General features: G+C 38.7%; 1 protein-coding gene across 1 annotated transcript in view; it reads left to right on the forward strand.

Moving 5' to 3' along the window:
• The window catches only part of SECISBP2L (SECIS binding protein 2 like), a 60,801-nt gene extending 41,849 nt beyond the window's left edge, over positions 1 to 18,952 (forward strand). The window contains exons 16-18 of the mRNA XM_059913334.1: positions 986 to 1,140; positions 8,215 to 8,434; positions 14,661 to 18,952. Coding sequence (XP_059769317.1) covers positions 986 to 1,140; positions 8,215 to 8,434; positions 14,661 to 15,343 — 1,058 coding nt within the window. The 3' untranslated portion in view covers positions 15,344 to 18,952. The remainder of the gene's footprint in view (positions 1 to 985; positions 1,141 to 8,214; positions 8,435 to 14,660) is intronic.
• Positions 18,953 to 25,223: the final 6,271 nt, after the last annotated feature.

The following is a 25,223-nucleotide window of genomic DNA, read 5'->3' on the forward strand; positions in this document are numbered from 1 at the left end:
TCTTACATAATGGTTATGATATATGCATTTTTACCATAGTTCATTGAGTTTTTCCAATTGGGAAATCAAACTCTCCTGTCTCTTATTTAATATAAGCCAACATGATTGTAGAAACAATATGACAGCAGTGACTAATGTCAGAAATGAAAATGGGTTCTCTAGACAGTTATCCTACCCTATTTCAGAAAAAAAAAATGTAATTTGTAATTTTTGTATCCTAAAATTACTGTTCAGGATAGAACATGGTGATTGTATGATGCAGCAATATTTTATATTCCACTAAGAAAGAAAAATTCTATCAATGCAAAGATTCCATTGATTGTAAAATGCTACCCTAGTTCAGAGTTGTTAGTATGTGGAAAAAATTTTGCATCTTAAAATCAGTTAAATACAATATTAAAAAAAGAAAAAAGATACAGGTCTCTGCCCCTGTTTATGGTGGAGATGTGTCTCTCAGAAACCAGCAGTAACAGAGGCTTTTGTACTATGTTGTGCACCGTTATTTGTCCTTTTTCATGGAGGAGCCACTTCAGGTGATTGGAGTAGACAGAGGCATCAAGTAGCAGTAGCAGGCAGAGGGGAAAAATACCAGTAAAAACAGTAATGTATAATCGGTCTTATTCCATGTGATAGGTTGCTTACTTGAGCTGAGAGATTAGATAAAGGAATCAGCCACTATTAACAATTTTAATTAATTTTAAAAAACAAAAAATGTTTATTATATTGAAATTTGACTCCTGCTGTGCTAGTCCCTGTGGAGAAACAAAAATAACTGGCATTAAAGGAATATAGTATTTAACTGGGAGAAAGAAAATACATACATAATATCCAAATATAGTACAAATTCAGATAGGAAAATGTGGTGAACAGCCTAAGTGCCACAAGCATTCATGGACTCCTTTGCTGCTGTGTTTTATGCTGTCGGGTACTAAAATAGCTCCATTTAGGAAATAACTAAAAACTTCTATACATGTTGATTTCTCAGGTGGCCTGGATGAGGCTCTCTACAATGTTATAGCCATGGCACGGGAACAAGAAATTCCTTTTGTGTTTGCCCTTGGAAGAAAAGCTCTAGGACGCTGTGTGAACAAGCTGGTTCCTGTTAGTGTGGTAGGAATCTTCAACTACTTTGGTGCTGAGGTAAGACTTAGAAGACGCAGTCCCTCACTGCCCACCCCCCATAGTACATCTTCTTTGGACACGTGCCATTGTTATGTTTGAGCATTTGGAGAAGTGATATGATGACTCTCCAGGAATGAGTGGAAAATTCTTTAGTATTACGTTTCCTTTTTTAGTGTTGAAAACATTTGCGTAAGTCAGTCCTATAACATTGTGAAAAGATTTTAGCTCGTATTTCTGCTACAGTGATTTTTTTTTTCTGGGTTCAGATATGTAGTACTTGACAATATGTGTAACTGCTGGGTAAAGGTATCCAATATTGTACAAAGTAAAACAAATTTCTTTAGTCTATATGTTGGGTATATTTTATGCTGCTAGGAGTCAAGAGAGAAAAGAATCCTTTATTTGGAGAGGATTTTCCTTTGAAAATGAATTCCTAAACCAGTTGAGAGAATAATTCTACACCCATGATATTTGTCTTCCTCTCATAGTCGGCTAATACAAACTTTGCCCATAGAAGCTGATATATGATAAAGTAAATGTTATTTATTTAGAGTAATGCTTATTAACTGATAACATTTTAAGATTGATGGGGTTTTTTTGAGCATGTGGGGTTCTTTTTAGAACATCATTTGACTTTATTGTGGTTTTTACATTGAAATGTTTTCAGTTATACTTGTTTTAAATTGTATGTATACAATCTGTGCATACAATAAGACTGTTTTTTTTTTTTTTTTTTTTTTTTTTTTTTTTTAAATTTTTTTATTTATTTATGGCTGTGTTGGGTCTTCATCTCTGTGCGAGGGCTTTCTCCAGTTGTGGCAAGTGGGGTGCCACCCTTCATCGCGGTGCGCTGGCCTCTCACTATCGCGGCCTCTCGTTGAGGAGCACAGGCTCCAGACGCGCAGGCTCAGTAATTGTGGCTCACGGGCTAGTTGCTCCGCGGCATGTGGGATCCTCCCAGACCAGGGCTCGAACCCGTGCTCCCCGCATTAGCAGGCAGACTCCCAACCACTGCGCCACCAGGGAAGCCCCAAGACTGTTTTTTATGAAGTTGATTCTAAAGTATTTTGTGACACAACTGATGGACCGTTTTCCCTCTTCTCAGCCATACTATTTGTGTATATTTAAGTGTCTATCTTTCCTGTGCAGTCACCATATTTGAATACCCCCATCCCCCTATCCATTCAGTTTCTCTCCCACTACCCATTAAATTATCTGTCTACACACCTACTCTCTACAATCATGTAATTAATATTTGTCCTGCCATTAACAGCCCATGCTTTTCTCAGTTATAGATATCACACTGGTTTGTCATAGTTAATGTGTTTCTTCATATAAGTGTGAATTCCTCAAGGGTAGGACCCTTGTCTTTTTTTTTTTTTGAAATCTTTATTGGAGTATAATTAATTTACAATGGTGTGTTAGTTTCTGTTTTATAACAAAGTGAATCAGTTATACATATGCATATATCCCCATATCTCCTCCCTCTTGCGTCTCCCTCCCACCCTCCCTATCCCACCCCTCTAGGTGGTCACAAAGCACTGAGCTGATATCCCTGTGCTATGCGGCTGCTTCCCACTAGCTATCTATTTTACATTTGGTAGAATATATAAGTACATGCCACTCTCTCACTTCGTCCCAGCTTACCCTTCCCCCTCCCCATGTCCTCAAGTCCATTCTCTACGTCTGCGTCTTTATTCCTGTCCTGCCCCTAGGTTCTTCATAAAATTTTTTGTTTTTTAGATTCCATATATATGTGTTAGCATACTGTATTTATATTTCTCTTTCTGACTTACTTTACCCTGTATGACAGACTCTAGGTCCATCCACCTCACTACAAATAACTCAGTTTCATTTCTTTTTATGGCTGAGTAATATTCCATTGTATATATGTGCCACATCTTCTTTATCCTTTCATCTATTGATGGACACTTAGGTTGCTTCCATGTCCTGGCTATTGTAAATAGAGCTGCAGTGAACATTGTGGTACATGACTCTTTTTGAATTATGGTTTTCTCAGGGTATATGCCCAGTAGTGGGATTGCTGGGTCGTATGGTAGTTCTATTTTTAGTTTTTTAAGGAACCTCCATACTGTCTCCATAGTGGCTGTATCCATTTACATTCCCACCAACAGTGCAGGAGGGTTCCCTTTTCTCCACAGCCTCTCCAGCATTTATTGTTTGTAGATTTTTTGGTGATGGCCATTCTGACTGGTGTGAGGTGATACCTCATTGTAGTTTAGATTTGCATTTCTCTAATGATTAGTGATGTTGAGCATCCTTTCATGTTTGTTGGCAATCTGTATGTCTTTGGAGAAATGTCTATTTAGGTCTTCTGTCCATTTTTGGATTGGGTTTTTTTTTTGATATTAAGCTGCATGAGCTGCTTGTAAATTTTGGAGATTAATCCTTTGTCAGTTGCTTCATTTGCAAATATTATCTCCCATTCTGAGGGTTGTGTTTTCATCTTGTTTATGGTGTCCTTTGCTGTGCAAAAGCTTTTAAGTTTCAGTAGGTCCCATTTGTTTATTTTTGTTTTTACTTCCATTACTCTAGATGGTGGGTCAAAAAGGATCTTGCTGTGATTTATATCATAGAGTGTTCTGCCTGTGTTTTCCTCCAAGAGTTTTATAGTGTCTGGCCTTAAATTTAGGTCTTTTATCCATTTTGAGTTTATTTTTGTGTATGGTGTTAGGGAGTGTTCTAATTTCATACTTTTACATATAGCTAGCTGTCCAGTTTTCCCAGCACCACTTATTGAAGAGGCTGTCTTTTCTCCATTGTATATACTTGCCTTTTTTATCAAAGATAACGTGACCATATGTGCATGGGTTTATCACTGGGCTTTCTATCCTGTACCACTGATCTATATTTCTGTTTTTGTGCCAGTACCATACTGTCTTGATTACTGTAGCTTTGTAGTATAGTCTGAAGTCGGGGAGCCTGATTCCTGCAGCTCCGTTTTTCTTTCTCAAGATTGCTTTGGCTGTTCGGGGTCTTTTGTGTTTCCATACAAATTGTGAAATTTTTTGTTCTAGTTCTGTGAAAAATGCCATTGGTAGTTTGATAGGGATTGCACTGAATCCATAGGTTGCTTTCGGTAGTATAGTCATTTTCACAAGGTTGATTCTTCCAATCCAAGAACATGGTATATCTCTCCATCTGTTTGTGTCATCTTTAATTTCTTTCATCAGTATCTTATAGTTTTCTGCATAGAGATCTTTTGTCTCCTTAGGTAGGTTTATTCCTAGGTGTTTTATTCTTTTTGTTGCAATAGTAAATGGGAGTGTTTCCTTAATTTCTCTTTCAGATTTTTCATCATTAGTATATAGGAATGCAAGAGATTTCTGTGCATTAATTTTGTATCCTGCTACTTTACCAAATTCATTGATTAGCTGTAGTAGTTTTCTGGTAGCATCTTTAGGATTCTCTATGTATAGTATCATGTCATCTGCAGACAGTGACAGTTTTACTTCTTCTTTTCCAATTTGGATACCTTTTATTTCTTTTTCTTCTCTGATTGCTGTGGCTAAAACTTCCAAAATTATGTTGAATAATAATGGTGAGAGTGGACAACCTTGTCTTGTTCTTGATCTTAGTGGAAATGGTTTCAGTTTTTCACCATTGAGAGTGATGTTGGCTGTGGGTTTGTCATATGTGGCCTTTATTATGTTGAGGTAAGTTCCCTTTATGCTTACTCTCTGGAGGGTTTTTATCACAAATGGGTGTTGAATTTTGTCGAAAGCTTTCTCTGCATCTATTGAGATGATCATATGGTTTTTCTCCTTCAATTTGTTAATATCATTTGTCACATTGATTGATTTGCATATATTGAAGAATCCTTGCATTCCTGGGATAAACCCCACATGATCGTGGTGTATGGTCCTTTTAATGTGCTGTTGGATTCTGTTTGCTAGTGTTTTGTTGAGGATTTTTGTATCTGTGTTCATCGGTGATATTGGCCTGTAGTTTTCTTACTTTGTGACATCTTTGTCTGGTTTTGGTATCAGGTTGGTGGTGGCCTCGTAGAATGAGTTTGGGAGTGTTCCTCCCTCTGCTATACTTTGGAAGAGTTTGAGAAGGATAGGTGTTAGCTTTCTGTAAATGTTTGATAGAATTCACCTGTGAAGCCATCTGGTCCTGGGCTTTTGTTTGTTGGAAGATTTTTAATCACAGTTTCAATTTCAGTGCTTGTGATTGATCTGTATATATTTTCTATTTCTTCCTGGTCAGTCTCAGAAGGTTGTGCTTTTCTAAGAATTTGTCCATTTCTTCCAGATTGTCCATTTTATTGGCATATATTTGCTTGCAGTAATCTTTCAAGATCCTTTGTATTTCTGCAGTATCAGTTGTTACTTCTCTTTTTTCATTTCTAATTCTATTGATTTGTCTTCTCCCTTTTTTTCTTGATGAGTGTGGCTAATGGTTTATCAATTTTGTTTATCTTCTCAAAGAACCAGCTTTTAGTTTTATTGATCTTTGCTATTGTTTCCTTCTTTTTTTTTTTCATTTATTTCTGATCTGATCTTTATGATTTCTTTCCTTTTGCTATCTTTGGGGGTTTTTTTGTTCTTCTTTCTCTTAATTGCTTTAGGTGTAAGGTTAAGTTGTTTATTTGAGATGTTTCTTGTTTCTTGAGGTAGAATTGTATTTCTATAAACTTCCCTCTTAGAACTGCTTTTGCTTCATCCCATAGGTTTTGGGTTGTCCTGTTTTCATTGTCATTTGTTTCTAAGTATTTTTTGATTTCCTCTTTGATTTCCCTTGTCTTTATATCCCTGAAAACCTTTTACATTACTCGAGGATGAGCAGGTAATAAATGTTTGTTTAATTATTTGTATGGTAGATGTATATCTGCCGTTAATGTGAAACTACATGTGAGAATTTGGGTGGTAAGTAGCTCTGTGGTAAAGACACATAATAACAATGTACTCTTTTGTTCACTATTAGAGTTTATGAAATAGGAATGGGATCAGGGTCAGGAAAAGGGGACATGTTTGTTTTTAATTGTATTGATTTCTTACTGAACTATATTTATTAGGTTATGTGTATGATATTATATTAGAAAATGTTTGGCAGTTTTGTTTGTACATTGCTTTTCTTGCCTTCTCCATTTTGAGGTAGTAAGTTATTGTTTAAACCAAAACACATTCATAAAATGGACGTAAAGGAAGTACTGATATACTGTCAAGTGTGTCTACTCATAGTAATGTGGTAGTGCACCTACCCTATATTTACCATGTAATCATGCTAACCTTTGAATTAAGCTTTCTGTCCTTACCCTGATATTCAAGGCTTTTATTCCCTAATAGCTTCTCTCTTCAATTTTATTTTCTCTTCTTCTTGCATATTGTTTTATTCCCAACAGTTTCTGTGTTTTATTTATATTGTAAAACCAATGTTAATCCCAAAATTGCATATCCATAAGCCTATTTTCTTTTTGTTGGCTTCACTTAAGTGCATGGTTTATTAAACATTGCAAACAAATATTTATGAAGTCTCTTACATGTAACTCATGGGGGCTTTTTTTAACAGAATCCATCCTCCTTTTTAAAAATAAGTAAATCCTGAATATATTTTTGATACCACTAGCACCCACCCCTTTTCAAAAATCAATACAGTTAGCAGCAGTGTTTATTGTACGTGTATTGTACTTTAAACAGTTTAAACTGCAGCTGGGTAAAGCACACTACTTATGTTTTTCCTGCTTAAGTTTAGTTTTTAGAGATACATTATTCCATAGTAATATGACACGTTTGCCATGCATTCATGTTTTTATGGTTTATATTTAAATGACAGTGCCTTGTTAAGAAAAAAAATTGTGCTATACTTTTTCTCCCTTGTCTGAAAACATAATTTTATATATATAATTAAACATATTCTTACAGGTGGCCAGGTCATATTTACCATCTGAAATTTTTTACTTAATGTGTGGGTATGTTGCATTCTGATACTAAATCAAGACATTAAACAGGAGTAGAATGTTGAATTGTGTTGAATTGTGGTGTAAGAATCACTAAAAGTCATTCTTTGGTTGTCTTTCGGGTGACTGTGAAAACTTCAGTTTTCTTTAGACATCGTTAGACGTCATAGTTATTGAAGTACAGCTTTAATGCCTAAAGAATTTTGCCGTTTATTAACACAAATGTGCTCTGTTATTTACAGTTTCACTGGGATTATTAATTCCATTCATGTTCATTCTGTTTTGCTGATGGAAGAACTTCTGGTTAACTCCACATTCTATTTCCAGGTTCTTTATTCTATTTTTATAATTAGCCTTTCATCATTTTCAAGGCCGCAGCTAGCCATACCATCACTTACTTCTTTTTGGTCTTCTTGTAAAGAGTTCTTTTAACAAGCAAACATGATAGGGAACTTTTCATTCCTGTGGAGACTGCCATCTGCTTCTGCATCCTTTGATATCACCCTGCATACACTCATTCCCTTATATTCGAACCCATATAAGATTCTTCACTGCTCCCCAAACAAGCCTTGAACTTTATTAAGTCTGTACCTTGGTTTATGGTTTTGCATGCTTGGCTAAGAATGTACTATCTCCACTCCTCAAAACTATACCAGATTTTCAAGGCCTACATCAGGTGTCATATTCCTTTATGAATTCTTCACTGATGCCCAGCAGTTAGATGTTTCCTCCCAAAGCTAAACCACTTTGTACCTCTCAAGGCATTTAAGGTATTGTCCCCTGAATCATCATTGTCTCCTGTCCTCTCCTTTCAGCCATATGGAAGGTTCCTTGAGAGCAGAGGGATGGTTCCAGTAGTCTTTGTACCCACTATAGTGCCACATGCTAAAGGGTGCAGTTGTTGAATTGATAAACTGTGTAAGAAGTTTAATATAGCATATTTAGTGGCTAGTACTGAATCAAGAAGTTGCCTCAGACTTGTGAGAATTAAATGAACAATATATGTAAGTTACAAGAGTATTTTATAAGGTTCTGTGGTTTGCATACCATTTGGATTTTGTGCTGATAGAAAGTGTATCCAATCCTGAAGCAGTAGAGGTATTTATTGCTAATGATAGTAATAAAGAGTATAACAAAAAATGGACTGCGCAAAATCTCTTTCTTTTTAGAGCCTGTTTAATAAGTTAGTAGAACTCACTGAAGAAGCCAGGAAAGCATATAAAGATATGGTTGCAGCAATGGAACAGGAGCAAGCCGAGGAAGCCTTGAAGAACGTGAAAAAGGTGCCACACCACATGGGGCATTCTCGGAATCCCTCTGCAGCAAGCGCCATTTCTTTCTGCAGTGTTATTTCTGAACCCATCTCTGAAGTAAATGAAAAGGAGTATGGTAAGTTATTACATACCATTTTAAATGACTGAAAGTTTGAAGTAATTTAATGATGAATGTCATTTTAAAAATGACTTTCCATGCTACCTTTTGTTTTTATCTTCTTGATTATTCAAATTTTGCTCACATTTTTGGTTTAAAAATTGCATTAAACATGTTCATTGAAAGTTAGGAGAATATTTGGGGCTGAGAGTTTCTGTGAGACCCTGAAATTAGTCACATTTCCAAAATCTTAAAAAGAAAAAAAAAAAATCCCAAAGGGATTTAAAAAGCCAAATGTACCATTCTTCTGACCTATCACTAAGTAAATAAATAAATTCTAGGAAAAATAGTGCAGCCACCTCTTTCACCTTGGCTTCTTGTTTTTCTTTTCTCTTTTTAGTCTTATCTGAAAGTTTATCAAATAGCTTGTTGCCACCTAAAATGTAACATGTGAAAAACTGAGTCATCATTTTCTTCCTTTCTTCCCACACTTCTCTTTCCTGCTGTCCTTGTCTGTGATTGTAGTTAAATGTTTGGAATGCTTTTGACAAAGCTGTAGGCCAGAGGCAACTAACAAGTTATTGTGCACCTTTCAGAAACTGTTGGTCAGGGAAAGGTGATTCTGGCTTAGAGGCAGAGATGTTTCTTTGGCTAAAGTGATACTAGTTGAAAGTAAAGAAGATAAAGGGCCAACTTTGTAAATGAAATCAGTTCTCTATATAGTGATATGCCAGATCTCAAAGGTAAACTGCAAGATAAATTCCTAAAGCTGTGGGTTTGGGGAAATGACTGTGTTCTTCATTTGGGCACATAAAAAGAAAAGTTATAAAAAGAACCTCTCAAAGACTTAGAAGATGTTTTCAAAAAAGCACCAGATTTAAAGTGTTCAAAGATTGAAGCCTTGGCTTTTCCACACTCTGCCTAGGGTATTTAGGCATAATTGATGAATTTCTGAGCCTCAGATTTGTCTTCAGTAAAGTGAGGAGGGTTTGTCTAGATCATGTATGAGGTTTCATTCAGAGCTAAAGTTTTGTGAGCTAATGGCTGAATTCTAAGAAGGGATTTAGACAGAACCTTAAAGATTCTGGCCTATGATCTGATTTATGAGGATGCCAACAAAATAAGTGGAAATAATCATAAATAATTTGCTTTGAGAGTAAAGCACAAAGTTACTCTGTCGGTATCAGATGTATTCGGCAACAGACATAAAACCCGCTAATGTGGCCTGAGAAATTAGGATATTTAATTATTTCACAATGTTGTCAATGTCCCTAGTTCTTTCCTTTTTTCTGTTCTTCCGTTTTCAGCCTGTGGCTTCTTATTCTTGTGCTTATCATCTCATGTTCATAAATGGCTGCAGTGGCCCTGGGCATCACAACAGTTCAGGCAGGAGGTTCAAGCAGTGTGCTCTTTTTATCAGTGAAGGAAACAATTTTCCGAAGACTTTGCCTTTTGTTTCATTTGGTCAGAGCCGACCATGTGACTGCTTTTAGCTGCAAGGGAGATGTGGGCAAGAGAATATTTGGCAAAGGGGAATGGGATAGTCATGATAGTCTAAGAACTATTTTAATTCCTCCCATGGGACTGTGTTCAAGTCCATCTCAAGTTTGGGAGTTCTGTTAGTCAGAAAGAAAATGGGGAATGACTGTTGGGTAGACAACAAATAGTGTCTCCCATGCCATTCTGGTGCAAGATCTCTAAAATGTTTTCTTGTGATTTCCACAGTTGAAAGAGAAAACAAAACTGGGAAAGGGATGCTAAACATTGGTAGAATAGAAAGGTTCCTATGATAGTTCAGTCTTACTGTTCTTTGTGTACACCGTAATTGTTTTCTTTGCTTATGTTTTCCTTCCCCCGGAGCTGAGTCTCAATTTTGTCATACTTACGTGAAACAAATAGTTTCAAACATAAATCCCAACTAAGCAGTACGTTCTTTGAGATAGAAACCTGACACCTAATGGGCACTTGACATATAATAATAATAGCTCACTTACTGAATTCTTACTAGGCACTTCTAGGCACTTTTATTAAGACATTTAATCCTCTGAGCAGTCCTAGGAGATAAGAAATATTGTACTGCATTTTACAAATGAGAGAACTAAAATGAAGTGAGGTAAATAACTTGCCAGTGTCACACAGCTGCTAAATTTGACTCTAGAATTCTTAGCCAGTGTGATGTGAATTCCTTGTGTGTTGAATGAATTTCCAGTAGGACCATACGGTAGGTTTTCAGTAACCACTTGTGAGGGGAGGACTACCTCTCTCTGTCTTGAGTTTCCGGCTCATTCCCTGCCACCACACCTTCTTCTGTAGGGTCTTGAACTCATCTCTGTGTTCCTCTACTATATACAGCTGTCTAAAGATGGACAGCTTCCCTCTGTGTACTGACTGAAGGGAGAAATACACACACCTCATCCTCTGACAAACCAACTAGTGTTGTGAAAGTTGAAAAGGTAGTTTCACAAAGAACCAACTAACAAAACAGGAAAGCACAGAGGGGTTAATAAGCAAAGAACAGCTTTATTGACTAAATTCTGCTAAAGGAAACAATTCAGAATCAGGGTAGGTTTGGATCAGTAGCATTTCCAGGTTTGTTGAGATCTTTGACCCTGCCTTTACGTTGCTTCCTAATCCCTTCTTCAGAAGTGGGCTTCTCGATGTGCTATTCTGGCTTTAGACTCCTGTATTCAGCCCAACCCCCTCCCATCCCCTGCCCGCTCCTCCAACCAAAGACGGCATTTTCATACTCGCTTTGTTTCTCCCCATCACAGTTATGTGTTTGTGTGCTCATTAGTTGTTGATCAAGCTTCACCTGTTACTTTAAGGTGGGAGCCTGGACCCTCCCCGTGGATTTGTGACCTCAGTGGCTCTTTGATCGTTGTGACAGGTCTCTTGATGGCTAATCACAGAGTCCTTTGTCTCTGCTTCCAAGGTCATATCTCCCTTTCCTTTCCAAAGGACCTGTCTGGCTTTCAGCTCACCTACCTAGTAGCTGAATGCCCAAGACAGAGCCTGGAGAGAGATCAGCCCTGCTCAGTCTTCTGACCACCTTTCTTTTTCCTGTTCCTTTGACTCACTGTCAAGGGAGAGGTGGGACTTTTTCTAAGACCCCACATGAATTCTTATAGTACTTTTGAAAGAGGAAAAAAACTGTCGGAAGGAAATATGTGTACCTAAATTTTGTAAATTGTATGGCTTTTGAAAGTTATTTTCTGCATAATTAAATATATGGGTGAAAATTTTCATTTACTGTAAAGGCTTATTTTCCCAGCACATACTGTATGCCAGCCACAGGAACACAGAGATGAGGGGGAATGAGGAGGGAGGAGGGAGTAGAACAGAAAACAAAAAGCAAATGCTTTTGAACCAAATATGCAGAAAGTGCTGTGGGAGTTCAGGTTAGTGACGGTCTTAGGAAAGTCAGGAAAGACTTCACAAAGGAACTGATGTTTAAAGGTGGTTGTCAAGAATGAGTAGGAGTGTGAAGGATAAAGGAGGAAAACACATCTCATACAGAACGAACAGCTTATGCAAAGCAAAGAATTGTAAACAGAAAGGGTATGACTTCTGTGAGCAGTGAGAATTCAAAGTGACCTTGAGCATGGAATGCATGGCTGGGAGTTAAAATGAATGGGACCAGAAGGATAGATTATGAAGGGCTTGGTTACTAAACTAAGGAGTTTGGATTACTAGGGTAATAAAAAGCCAGTTAGACAGTGATGTGATCAATTCACAAAACCAATTAGAAAGATATAGTAGATGTACAGCAAGGTAAAGGAGGCTTGAGCTAAGGCAGTAGTGACCAAATTTAATAGTTTTGGGGCTCGAAGTGACATGGTATAGTTATAAGTTCAGTGGAATGAAGGGATATAGTAAGGGAGAAAGATAGGATCAAGGATTACTATAAGGTTTCTTCTGCTTTGAGACTGAAAAGGATGTTATTAACTGAGAATGAGAATAAAGTAGGAGGACTAGATTTTTTGTCATGAGGTAGGAATGCAAGTGGAAAGACCTGTTCTACATTTGAAGTAGCTGCAAGAAAGGAAGGTTTTTTCCCCAAACCATGCGCCCTGACTCCAGGTGGCCAAAATATGGTCTGTAGCAATATATAATTGATAGGGGGCAATCAAGTTAACTATATTTGTATGAATAGGCTTGCTTTATCACTACAGCTTGATCATTATGCCTGTAAAATGCAAATAGCAGCTACAATGCAAATAGAAGGGGATTTTTATTTTTTAAGAAAAGGCAAAAATAAGTGGGACTACACCAAATCAAACAGCTTCTGTACAGCAAAGGAAACCATTAACAAAATGAAAAGGCAACCTACTGAATGGGAGAAAATATATTTGCAAATCATGTATCTGATGAGGGATTAATAACCAAAATATATAAAGAACTCATACAACTCAATAGCAAAAAAAAAAAAAATCCGATTTAAAATTGGGCAGAGGATCTGAATAGACATTTTTCCAAAGAAAGACACACAGATGACCAACAGGTACATGAAAAGATGCTCAACATCACCAGTCATCAGAGAAATGCCAATCAAATCCATAATGAAGTATCAGCTCACAACCTGTTAGTTGGCTATTATCAAAAAGACAAAAAATAACAGATGTTTGCAAGGATGTGGAGCAAAGGGAACCCTTGTGCACTACTCATGGGAATGTAAGTTGGTGCAGCCACTAAGGAAAACAATATGGAGGTTCCTCAAAATATTAAGATGAGAACTACCGTATGATCGAGCAATTCCACTCCTGTGTATTTATCTGAAGAAAATAAAAACACTAGCTCAAAAAAGAGGTATTCACCCCCCATGTTTATTGCAGCATTATTTACAATAACCAAGATACGGAAACAACTTAATGTCCATTGACGGATAAATGGGTAAAGAAGATCAGTGGATAAAGAAGATGTGGTGTGTGTTTGTATATATATATATATACACACACACCGTGGAATATTATTCAGCTATTAAAAAGAATGAAATCTTGCCATTTGTGATAATAAGGATGAGCCTCGAGGGCATTATGCTAAGTGAAATAAGTCAGACAAAGAAAGACAAACACCGTATCATCTCATATGTGGAATCTTCAAAACAAAACAAAACATAAACAAAAAAAACCCAGAGAAAACTCCCGAAGCGCATAGATACAGAGAACAGATTGGTGGTTGCCAGAGGCAGGGGGTGCTGGGGGTGGGCGAAATGGGTGAAGGGGGTAAAAAGTTACCACCTTCCAGTTATAAAATAAATATGGCTTGGAGATCTAATGTACAGCATGGTGACTACAATTAATATTATTGTATCGTGTATTTGAAAGTTGCTAAGAGGGTAGATCTTAAAAAAAATTTGTAATTATTTATTAATGGGGATGGATGTTAACTAGACTTCTTGTAGTGATCATTTCTCAGTATATGCAAATACTGAATCATTATGTTGTACACCTGAAACTGTAATAATATAATGTTTTATGTCAATTATACCTCAGTGATAAAAAAATTAAATGGAAAAAAAAAATAAAACGCACAAAAAAATAGGTGGGAGAGTTGTTCTTCATCTCCTGATTCCTAGTACATTTTTTGCTCTAAACTGACTACCTGTTGTTAAAAATAATGTAGATGATCACCACTGTATTATATAATAACACTTTATTATTTTTTGGCTTCAAAGTCACTTGGTAAGCCAGGCAACATACATATGTTATAAAACACATTTTCACAAATATTAGAAGTGCATGCATGGCATCTTTGCTTATAAATGGAAACACAAGTTCCGTTACAGGCCAAAAGACAGCTCTGACTTGCTAAAGGAGCACAATATAAGCCTGTTAAATCAGAACTATTTCTTTCTCTCTTTTTTTTTCTGATGGACATCTTGGCTCTGCCATCTGTGACTTGTGGATCCTTGAGCCCAGGACACTTCAGGGCCAAAAAAAGTTAGGCAATTCATTGATTTTTATGAATACATGGCTTTTATATATTAGAGTCAGTGAGCTCCTGTTAGTATTAGATCTTTTGCATTCTGAAGCATTAATATACTTATTTTGGCCTCTTTGTTTCTTTATGTTAAATGTGCTGGGTTTTTTTGAGAAGCAAAAAATTTGAGAACTGTTTTCCATTTATAACATTCCAGTCAGTTGGTGAGCCAACAGATTTCTGTAGTTTGTTCTTCTCTCTTGTAAGAGTTGCATGATTCTGAAACAGTGTTCTGGTTTTTAAAAAATCTGTTTGATATTTGCAGAAACAAATTGGAGAAACATGGTGGAAACTTCGGATGCATTGGAAACATCAGAAAATGAGAGAGAAGTTTCTTGTAAGCACAGCACATCTGAAAAACCCAGTAAACTTCCATTTGACACAGCCCCTGTTGGTAAACAGCCATCATCAGTGGCTGCAGGCAGTACTACCTCAGCTACAAACCCTGGAAAATCAACAGTGAGTGATAAAGAGGAAGTGAAGCCAGATGACCTGGAATGGGCCTCACAGCAGAGTACAGAGACCGGCTCTTTGGATGGCAGTGGCCGGGATCTTTTGAATTCCTCCATCACCAGCACCACCAGCACTCTTGTACCTGGCATGCTGGAAGAAGAGGATGATGAAGATGAGGAGGAGGAGGAAGATTATACTCATGAACCCATATCTGTAGAAGTGCAGCTCAATAGTAGAATTGAGTCTTGGGTCTCTGAGACTCAGAGAACGATGGAAACTCTTCAGCTTGGAAAAACCCTTAATGGTTCTGAGGAAGACAATGCAGAGCAAAGTGGGGAAGAGGAAGCAGAGGCTGCTGAGGTGCTAGAGCCAGGGATGGATAGCGAGGCCTGGACTACTGACCATCAAGCAAGTCAGGAACAGCAGAAGCCCAGCAACTGCAGCTCGCTGAACAAGGAGCACTCTGATTCTAATTATGCGCCCCCAAATCTATAACTCAGGAAATGTCAGCTATCTATCTCCAACTGTGTAAGGGTTGCAGCCATTATCTTTCATGCTTCATCTCAACATTTTGCACTGTCCAGTATTTAATATATGTATTTAATTCCTGACAAATATTTTTGTAGCTGTCTTTTACTTGTTTTGTTATGATCCATAGCTTAGCTTTTAATTAGCATCTAAGTGTCTTTCTAAGAACTGTACGGAAAATTCAGAATTGTTTCAGCTTATTTTGTTATGGAAAATAACGATTAAAAAAGAAGACCAGGTTTTAAAGAAAGTAAACTTAAAATGCCTATTTAGTCATTTTGAAAGTTAAAGGTTAAGGTTCTAAGGAAAGGAGCAGTTACCAGTGTTTGCTTCAGGACTGCACGTCCTATACTCTTAAGTTGTCTGACCAAAAAGTTGTTTGGGCTTCTTTAAAAAAGAACTGGAGGTAGAGTTAGAAAACTAAAAAAATGGCTGAGGGTAACTAAGTTCACGAAGTGTTCTGTATTAAAAATGGATGCAACTTTTATTTAGTCCACAAATGCTTATTTCAGAAGTCACTGATCATGGTAATTGATTAAAGTTGGGACGGGCTAAGACAGAGCCTCCAATACTTAGGCTAGCAAAGGAGCCACCATGGTAGATTAGAGCTGGCCTTATTTGTGGAAAGTTAGATATGTTGTCTTTAATAGTGAGAAGTCACCCATGATAGGACGTTCTGGGTTCTGTTTCACATTTGCTTCTTACTTACCTCAGGAATGCTCTTGTACATAGTTGTATTTGCATAAAATTAGGCAAATTTTGACAGGTGAATAATTGTAACCGGTTGTATGACTGCAGCACTTAATTGTAAACTACCCAGAAGCAGAGTCTTACACTGGTGTGTTCTCCTGCATGCTTCTGATTTGGGATTCTCTGGACTTAAAATATGGATCTGATTGGGTATTCATACTTGTCCTGAGTGAAAAACCGTTGCACCTTTTAAGAAAAATATTTTGTCCCTAACCTTGAGCACCTGCCAGCTAACACTGACCACAGTTACTGACGGGAGTCAGGGAAAGGAACTTTATGCAATTGTAACGTGTATCCTGATATTCAAGGTTTGGAAGAGGAAGTTTTGAAGAAAAGAGAAAGTTCTAATTGTGCTGAAACTGTTAAGATGATTTTAGAGTGTGGAGATAGGTACAGGTATTAATTCTTTATCACTGTTATTTATCTCTACCCTTCTCCTGGAATGTTCGTACCTCCTTGGGCGAAGTTAAAGTTACTGAGCTAAATGTTTTGCTAGTCAGTCACCACCTGGTAGTGACCTCTGCAAGTTTATAATGGTGGGAGAATTACAAATTACCTATTCTTCTGTCTTCCCTCCAACCACGCACCACCTCCAGTTAACCAACACACGTGTCTGCGTACACACACACACATGCATGCCAGCTTTACACTTCCAACTCCGATAAGCAGGCACAGAACTGAAGAGGGAGGGGTATTTTCCCTGCCCAGGTTTTAGGGGGCAGAACTTTGCCTCACAGAGGTGAGAGGGAAGAATTGGGCAGATTCTTTACTGAATGCATTGGGACTACTGTTCTAGTATTGATGTATTTATTGATCATCCCAACATTTAATTACTGGAGAGACCAGATTCTTGGTTGATGACTTAGTTATTTGTGAACTGTGAAAGCTTAGGAGCATTGCTGTGTAGGAAATGTCAGTCTATCAACTTTATTAGTGTGCTAAAAGGGGACGTTATTGTACTGTCCTGTCTAAACTGTTCTTCAGTATAGACTTCTTAGGCACAAAGTATCCAGTACTTAAAGGTATGTAGCATGTAAGGAATGAAGCCTCTGAAATAGTAATCATGGATTTATATGTGGCAGATCCTACTGTCTCTGTACATTTGGAAGTGTTAGTTGGTTTAAAGAAATGATAGAGGTTTTGAACTACTGACAATCTCAAAAGTATATTGAAAAATTTTGCATACTTTTTAATGGTGTAAATTTCCTTTGCTTGGTGTCAGTGATTCAAATAACTCTTGATCTTAAGGTAATGAGTGGCTTTCAAAGGTTTCTTATATTTTATATCTCTACTGAATGAGAATTGTCATTTTAGATTTTTGACATTTGTATCAAAAGGGAAGTTGAAGAAATCTTCAAAACACCAATAACTTTGAATTTTCCTATAGACTTGAGAAGTGTTCAGTTATGTGTTTGATAAACGCTCTTGCACGTGCAGTATCTTCTGCCAGCAAACCCAAGGGACCATGGCCTTTTTTATATGAGACAGGTCACCTCTAGAGGACAACCCAAAATTTATTAAAGGAAATGCTACTGTGTAGAACATATGCTTAAATAAGTATTGAAAATGTCTTTATAATTCGTTTCCTTTTGATAAATTCTGGAATTTGTGTATATTATATGCAGGCAGAGGTGTGAAAATTAGGAAAGTGTTTTTTGGATCTGGGGTGAGTAGCTCTTTGGAGATCTAGAGAGATCTAATGCTAAGAATAAAGGTTCATCATCACAAGAAATAAAAACCATAGTGATTTTTTTCTTCATGTGTAGAGGTTGTTTTACTGGCAATAATTAATATTAGATTTCTATTTCAATACATAAATACATGAATTAAAATATGAATTGCACTCCCAAAACTAGATTTCTGCTTCAGTAGGTTTGTTTGCTGTGAAGATTACTTCTCAAGAGACAGTGTTTATATTAGCTTAACTTTTGGTTTAAATATGTTTGTAAATGTTGTAATATATTTCTTTTGACTAAACGTGGGAGAAAATGTGTTATACATTGAAAAGATTTTAAAGGCTCTGACTGGACGTCATTTTTGCAGAGATGGTATTTTATATGCTTCCAGTATTTGGAAAAGAATTAGTCAAAAGGAATTCACATAGTTCAAATATTGAGAAATTAATATCCAAATAATGTAATTGTCTGATTTCTTAATAAGCTGGGGGAGGTGGGTGGGGTGGGAATTACAGTGTGCAAATGAGTAGTGAGCTCCACATTCATTTTTCACCTCTTTAACACAAAACTGTTCAATCCTAACACATTGTTACTTTAATATATATATAAAGAAGTATTAGTGTTTGTAAAGCTGCTGTTTGCTTAAAAAAAAAACCTGTCATTTAAGTATTTTCTGTATGTTGTGTCAACAAAGTAGAACATTAACTTACCCATTTAAACACTTTATCTTTTTTTGATTTAAAAATTTTTTTGTGAAATAATTTATCTTCTTCCTCTCTTGTTCCTTCCAACCTTTACACACATCACAGAATCAGCCAAACTGTTTGCCTAATCTGAAATCTGAATTCTAATTAATGATAAAAATTTAAACTTTGTTGGCACATCACACCTTAAGAGGATTTGTATTATTTTGTAATTTAATTTCTAAATATACCACATGAATTTATAATTTACTGTCTTAATTGTAATGCTCTAATTAAAAAGTAGCAAAGTTAGTGTGAATTATAACATGAAGGGATTTTCATCTTGATAGGTCTTTTGCTGTATGAAGGATGATTGCTATATCACATTATAGGGGTAATAACAGCTTTTTTGCACTATGTAAATACTAGTGGAAATTCTTCTGTAACTAATAAAATGATTATTGAAATGTAGTCTATCATTTCAGAATAGGTGCTTGAGGAATTCCTGACTTGCCCAACATGTAGGATAGAGAAAAAAGAGTCCAGCTTGTGGTATCCCTTAGTGCTCTCATGGGTTTGCCCAAAGAAGGTAAAATCTGCAGGAAGGAGTAGCTAGTAAAAATCTCTATGGTTGGTGTGATCTGTGGCATGGGTCTAACCATCTCACCAGAGACCATCTTAGTGTTAGGAAAAGGCTCTTACCAATTCCTTCTCCTTTTTATGCTAGTTACTCTGTGCCAGACATTGTTCTAAGCCATTTCCCAATATTAACTCATTTAATCCTCAGCAGCCCTATGAGGAAATACTATTATAATTTCTCACTTTTTAGATGATGAAATAATCATGGAAATGTTAAGTAACTTGCCCAAGCTTCCACAGCTGGTGAATGAGCAGAACTGGGATTCAAACTCAGTCCTGTGGTCAAGTCTGTGCATTTATTCACTATGTCTTCTATGTTGTCAGCACAAAATGCTCAGTGTGTGCAAACTAAGCAGGGCTTCCCCTCATCACGTGTCTTCTGCAATGTGAGATCTGCCGGGACTGAACTGATTGCCTCAGAGACTGGATTTATTGAGCCTCACCTGATAACCCTTTGCCTGGAGTTGTCTCAGACCTTGTCACTGTATCACAATGAAGTGGAGGGAATCTGAAAACTCATCTGATAAAAAATAATAGGTTCACTAATTTTCATAATGAAAAATTAAGTTTTGGTGATCACAAAGAGAAAGGAGGGTTGCCTCTCAGTTATCAGGATAGTTCCCTTTTTTGGACCAAAATTTGTACTACTGCTGACAGAGTTCCTTTCCTAACAGTGATGAGGTTTTCTTAGAAGTGACCAGAAGAGGGTGTTAATGGCACCTGAAAACAGTCAAAGGCTACCATGTAATATTAATAACTTTTTTTTTAAGTGAGGAGAGAGGGGAGAGAAGTATCCTGAACTATGGGCCTGACCATAAAAGGTGCTTAGTTCTGAGTCTAAGCTCAGAACTCAGGAGCCATACACATAAGTATTTCATTTTAGAAAGAGAACACCATCAAAAGACATTGAGATCACACTTTTAGTTCAATTATTGGAAATTTCTAAATTAGCAATTCAGTATTTTAGCTTAACATGGGTTCTTCTGACACATGAAATATGACACCTGGCTTATTACATTATAGGTAATAATGGCAGCCTTGTGGATCACAGGGCCAAAGCATGTTTCACCGGAGCTCCCACAATGCAGAGTTTGGAAAAGGGGGAGATGTTTCCATTTTGGACCCAGTCTCAATCTCTTTATTTCTCCTCACCCTGCTCCTCCCATCTTTCTGACACTTTGAGTAATTATTTGGCAACCCTCTGGCAAGGAAAGAGATTTATTCTTGCAGAAATGCGTTGGGTAACTGTGTGGCTATAACCTGGCTGCCCGTATTCAAGGTACAGAGGGTTAGAGCAAATAAGATAACTGAATTGCATGAAATTTGGAGCTCTTAGCTGAGCAACCAGAGAATGCAATTGTGAGTTAGCTGTGGTTTGGGGCCTGGAGTAGTACAGGTTTCTGTGGAAGGAATGAGTGCTTTGTCTTCTCAGAAGCATCAGGCTTGGTCATAGCCTTGAATTACTAGAGGGCACAGGTAATAACCACAGCCTTCCTATGGTGGGACTCTGATTTAAGGCAGTGTTGGTTGCACCCTTATCTATTAGAGGAAGAGTGATGTGAGTAAAAGTGGTACCTACTTAGGTGTGCAGATTCCCCAGGTTATCTTTGCATCTTTGTTTACCTGAGTTGGAGCATTTTCATTGCTTTGCAAACCCTCTGCTTGAGAATAGGATAACGATTGAAATTTAAGCAGTTAATTTTGTGTGTTAACTCTGGTTAAGGAGGAATAAGAGAAAAGTTTGAAAATTACTGGTTTCTCAATCATACGAGAAATATTAGAGGTGATTATCCCTGTCATTGTACTTTTTCCTTGCTTTCCCCTTCCTAAAACCCGTCTTGTAAGGCAAATGGTGATTTCTCATAAATGCTCTAATATTTGTAGTTAGGAAGGTAAGAAAGATCTGTGTTCCTACTTTACAAATATTCAAACACAATGATGTCCAAGAAAAAGGAATCAACTATTTAATTTTTACTTGTTCCTTAGTACTTAAGATGCACCATTTAAACTATTTCATCACCTTTTAGTTAAGGGGATCAGCAAACTGCATGCAGCCTGTGAGCCAAGTCAGCCAGCAGCCCGTTCGTTGTTTGTTTGTTTTGGTTGTACCGGGTCTTAGTTGCGGCAGTCGGGCTCCTTAGTTGTGGCATGCGAACTCTTAGTTGTGGCATGCATGTGGGATCTAGTTCCCTGACCAGGGATCGAACCTGGGCCCCCCCTGCCTTGGGGGCGTGGAGTCTTAACCACTGCGCCACCAGGGGAGTCCCGCCAGCAGCCTGTTTTTATAAATAAAGTTTTCCTGGAACATAGCCTCACCCATTCATTTACATATTGTCCATGACTGCTTTTGTGCTACGTTGACAGAGTTGAATAGTTGTGACAGAGACCATCTGGCCCGCAAAGCCTAAAATATTTGCTATCTGGTCCTTCACAGAAAGTTTGCCAGCCTCTCAAATCGATGATGATGTCCAACAGCACTTGATACTTGTGTGGTTTTCCCCCAGTTCTTCCCTTTATTTCTAGGGATGATACATCTGTCATGGATGTACTAGAAGTCGTATAAAGTTCTACCCAGTGGTAGAAGGCATGTGGCTGTCTGGGAGGAGCATCGTCAGAAACAAGCCCTGCTGCTTTGTCACTACAGGGCTTTGGGAGGCCTGGGCTCATGTTTCCCATTCTCTACTCCCTCTGGAACATCGGCCAAGTCCCTTGATTCTCTGGTTCTCCTTTATCAACGAGGGATGTGCCGGTTGAGTCAGTTATCCTCCTTGGGGAAACAGCAAGTCCATTCCTTGGTCAAGGGTGGTCCCGAGTTGGACCAGGCTGGGCACTTTCCAAGGCCACCATAGCCAAAGGCTGCCAGTACCCTCAAAGCAGCTTGGTACCCGGAATGGGCCATGGTAATTAAGTCAATCACCCTAGTTTCCTCAAAAATTTGAACCGAAGGCCACAGGAAGTGAATGGAGTGGGTGGGCCAAGACAGTAGAGAGGCCACTGATGCCGAAAACTTGGCCTCTGTGCACCAGTGCCAAATCAAATCCCAGAGACGGAGTTTTGGGTGAAGTAGAAAAGAACAGCTTTGTTGCTTTGCCAGGCAAAGGGGGACACAGTGGACTTGTGCCCTGAAAAACTGTGTGTCCCAACCTAGGAGGATTTGGTGAGGAGTTTTATAGCAAGGGTTCAAGGGCAGGCTTGCTGATAAGGATCAGGGTGTGTGCAGGGTCTGCACTCCTGTAATCTGGTCTCAGGTGGCCTCCTGAGGAGCTTCTCAAGGTTATCAAACTGTCATCTTCTCTGGAATGAAGAATGCTGACATCTTCCATCTGTTGGGGGTTTTAGTTCTGTAAAGAGCTCAAAGATACTGTTATGTGTATCCCTTGAGGTGGAACCAGGACCCTGCCCCAAGGCTGCACTATTGTTTCTTGGTGGCTCCACCCTTGTCTCTGCATCCCCTCCCTTCCCTGATTGGCAACTGTTCGAATCTGCCCTGTGGCACTCAGGGAAGGTCATGGAGGCTGGAGTCTGGTCCCTACAAACAAGAAACGGGGGGACACAGAAAGGCTTTCGTGCCCAGGAGCCCCTCAGGGTTCTGCTCAGCTTCACCATGGGAGCAACAGAACAAGGATCTGCCTCCTGTGCTGACAGCTTTGCCTTTTTAGCCCGTTCCTAGGCCTTTGATCACGACTGTTTTTTCTTAATTATAGAGAGCTTGTCTGTTTTTAACAACCAACAGAGTCTTCCACAGGTGATCTTTAAGGTTCCTTTAAACCCAAATGGTCTATGATTCTATGAAGAGAGGCGTTCACCATAAATGCTTTGAGAATACTTTCCACCTTTGTGGTTACATGTGGCAAGAACCATCATCGTGTCAGGGTGGGTGGCTGGGGGCATAAAGAGTGGTACCAGGGCTGCAGCGGGGACCCAAGAGCACCTGGAGGGTGCTCTCTCCAGGCAGAGCTGTAGGTGTGGAAGCCTTTCAGCCACTCCAACCACCACCACCTCCGTTACACCCAGATAAGGTGTCCAGAACCAACTAGCCCAAATCCTTGAGATGGTCCTTGAGCCCTCTTCTTCCCACACGTCCAGCCCGTCAGGAAATTCTGTTAGTTTCATACCAAAATATAAGCATAATTCAACGGCTTTTCACTCCTTGCTGTCTTCACCGTCTCTCACATGGATTCTTGCAACCATCTCTCCCCAGGTCATACTGTTTTCACTCTTGTGCTCCTGTGGTCTATTCTCAACACAGCAGCCATAACAATGCTATTACAAACCTAAGAGATCATGTCACTCCTCTGTTCTAAGCCTTCCAATGGCTCCATCTCACCCGGAGAAGAAGACTTCTTCTTCCTTATCTACAGTGGTCCACTGCCTGTGCACTCACACAAGAGACCTCCTCTGACCTCCTCTTCTGCCACACCTTTCCACCCATGCTCACTCGCTCTACTGGCCTCCTTGCTAGGTCTGGAACATGCCAAGCATACCGCTGCCTCAGGGCCTTTGCACGATCTGTTCCCTCTGCTGGAAAGTCTATTCATCCCGCACCTTCTTTGGGTCTTTGCTCAAGTGCACCTTTACCGTGAGGCCTCAGGGGAGTCAGGGGCTACCCTATCTGAAATGGAACACCCCTTCGTCATTTTATTCCCCAAACCTGCTCTTCCCCTCCCCCACCCATCTGTACTTACCAAGCTCTAACTTCCTCTAGATTTTATTCATCTTGTCTCTCCTCGCCTACTAAACTCTGTGCAGGCAATGACTTAGGACTGTTTTGTTTCTGCTTACCCTCAGTGCCTAGTACAATGCCTGGCACAAAATAGGCACTCAATAAATCTTTCGAATTAATGAATGAAACAAGAATAACCAAAAGGAACAGGCCAACTAAAATGCAACCACTTTCTATTCTGTAACTGACTTCCCAAACTTTGTACTGAGTCTGCCTTCAATACATTGACAAAGAAGATTAGTGGTAGAAATGAAACTAGAAGTCAGGATTAAATCCCTATCTTGATTGATTTAGCAAATAGTTACAATTTGTTAAGAGCCAATAGCTACAAATCTTATCTTCTTCCCCATGAACCAGAAACTGTCTCACTTCATCCATCACCTGGCCTAACCCTCCCCCAGGTAATGAGAAATATGGCTCGCACCTATGACTTTCCCATCTGCTCTCTAGCTGGAACAAGGTGCTTTAATCTTCATGGAAAGATTGAAGATTGTGTTGGCAACCCACTTATCTGGTTTCCTTAGCAACGAGAACACAGTATTTAAAGTGATGGCATCCGTTGCTCAGAATAGAAATTAAGTAAGCCTGATCCTGGTGCCCTGGGCCTGCTCAGGGCTGCTTTACCTCTTCAAAGACTCTTTCACACCTGTTCAGGTAGCAAAACTCTAAAGGGACAACTACCAAGAATATAATCATAGCAAACACTCTGGACCTGTATCCATAGCCAACTCACCCTTGCCAGTTATAGTGGCCCCCATCTACAATCCCTGGAAATATTGACCAAATTCTCCTTTTCAATTCAAGAATTGAAGAAAATTTTTCCATGTCCTTGCAACTTCTGCAGCAATTTAGGTAGGCTGCCACCAGTTTCCATGAAATCTGAGCAAGAATCAAGATGATGAAGCTGCCCAAACATTTAGGAAAAGCACAAAGGAAAAAAGAAGTTTTAAAGGAAATTGCTATTAAAGGACTGTGGCCAAGCATCTACTGTTTTGTCCAACAGAGTTGAACAGGTTTCCTTACTGTCAGACTTTTTAGAGCCTCTAATATCCTAATGCATTTTGACTCTCCATGAGGGGAAAGATTTATTATATGTCAGGCAGCAGCTCCTCGACATGTTGGACCATGGAACATGCGATTATTTACTTGGTCATAGAGAGCTTTCTCTGTGCAAAAACTATGAACATCCTGGAGGCTGGTAATTAATGCTAACTTTGCAGCCAGTGGGGCATCAGTCCACAAACTGGATGCTGTGCTTGGTCTTGATGGTGGCAGTGGCAGCACTGACATCTTCGGGAACCACGTCGCCATGGTACAACAGGCAGCAAGCCAGCCATGTATTTACTATGGCAAGGGTCGCATTTCACCATCTGGTT

Source organism: Balaenoptera ricei, chromosome 2 (assembly GCF_028023285.1).
Source record: "Balaenoptera ricei isolate mBalRic1 chromosome 2, mBalRic1.hap2, whole genome shotgun sequence".
Taxonomy (NCBI): Eukaryota; Metazoa; Chordata; class Mammalia; order Artiodactyla; family Balaenopteridae; genus Balaenoptera; species Balaenoptera ricei.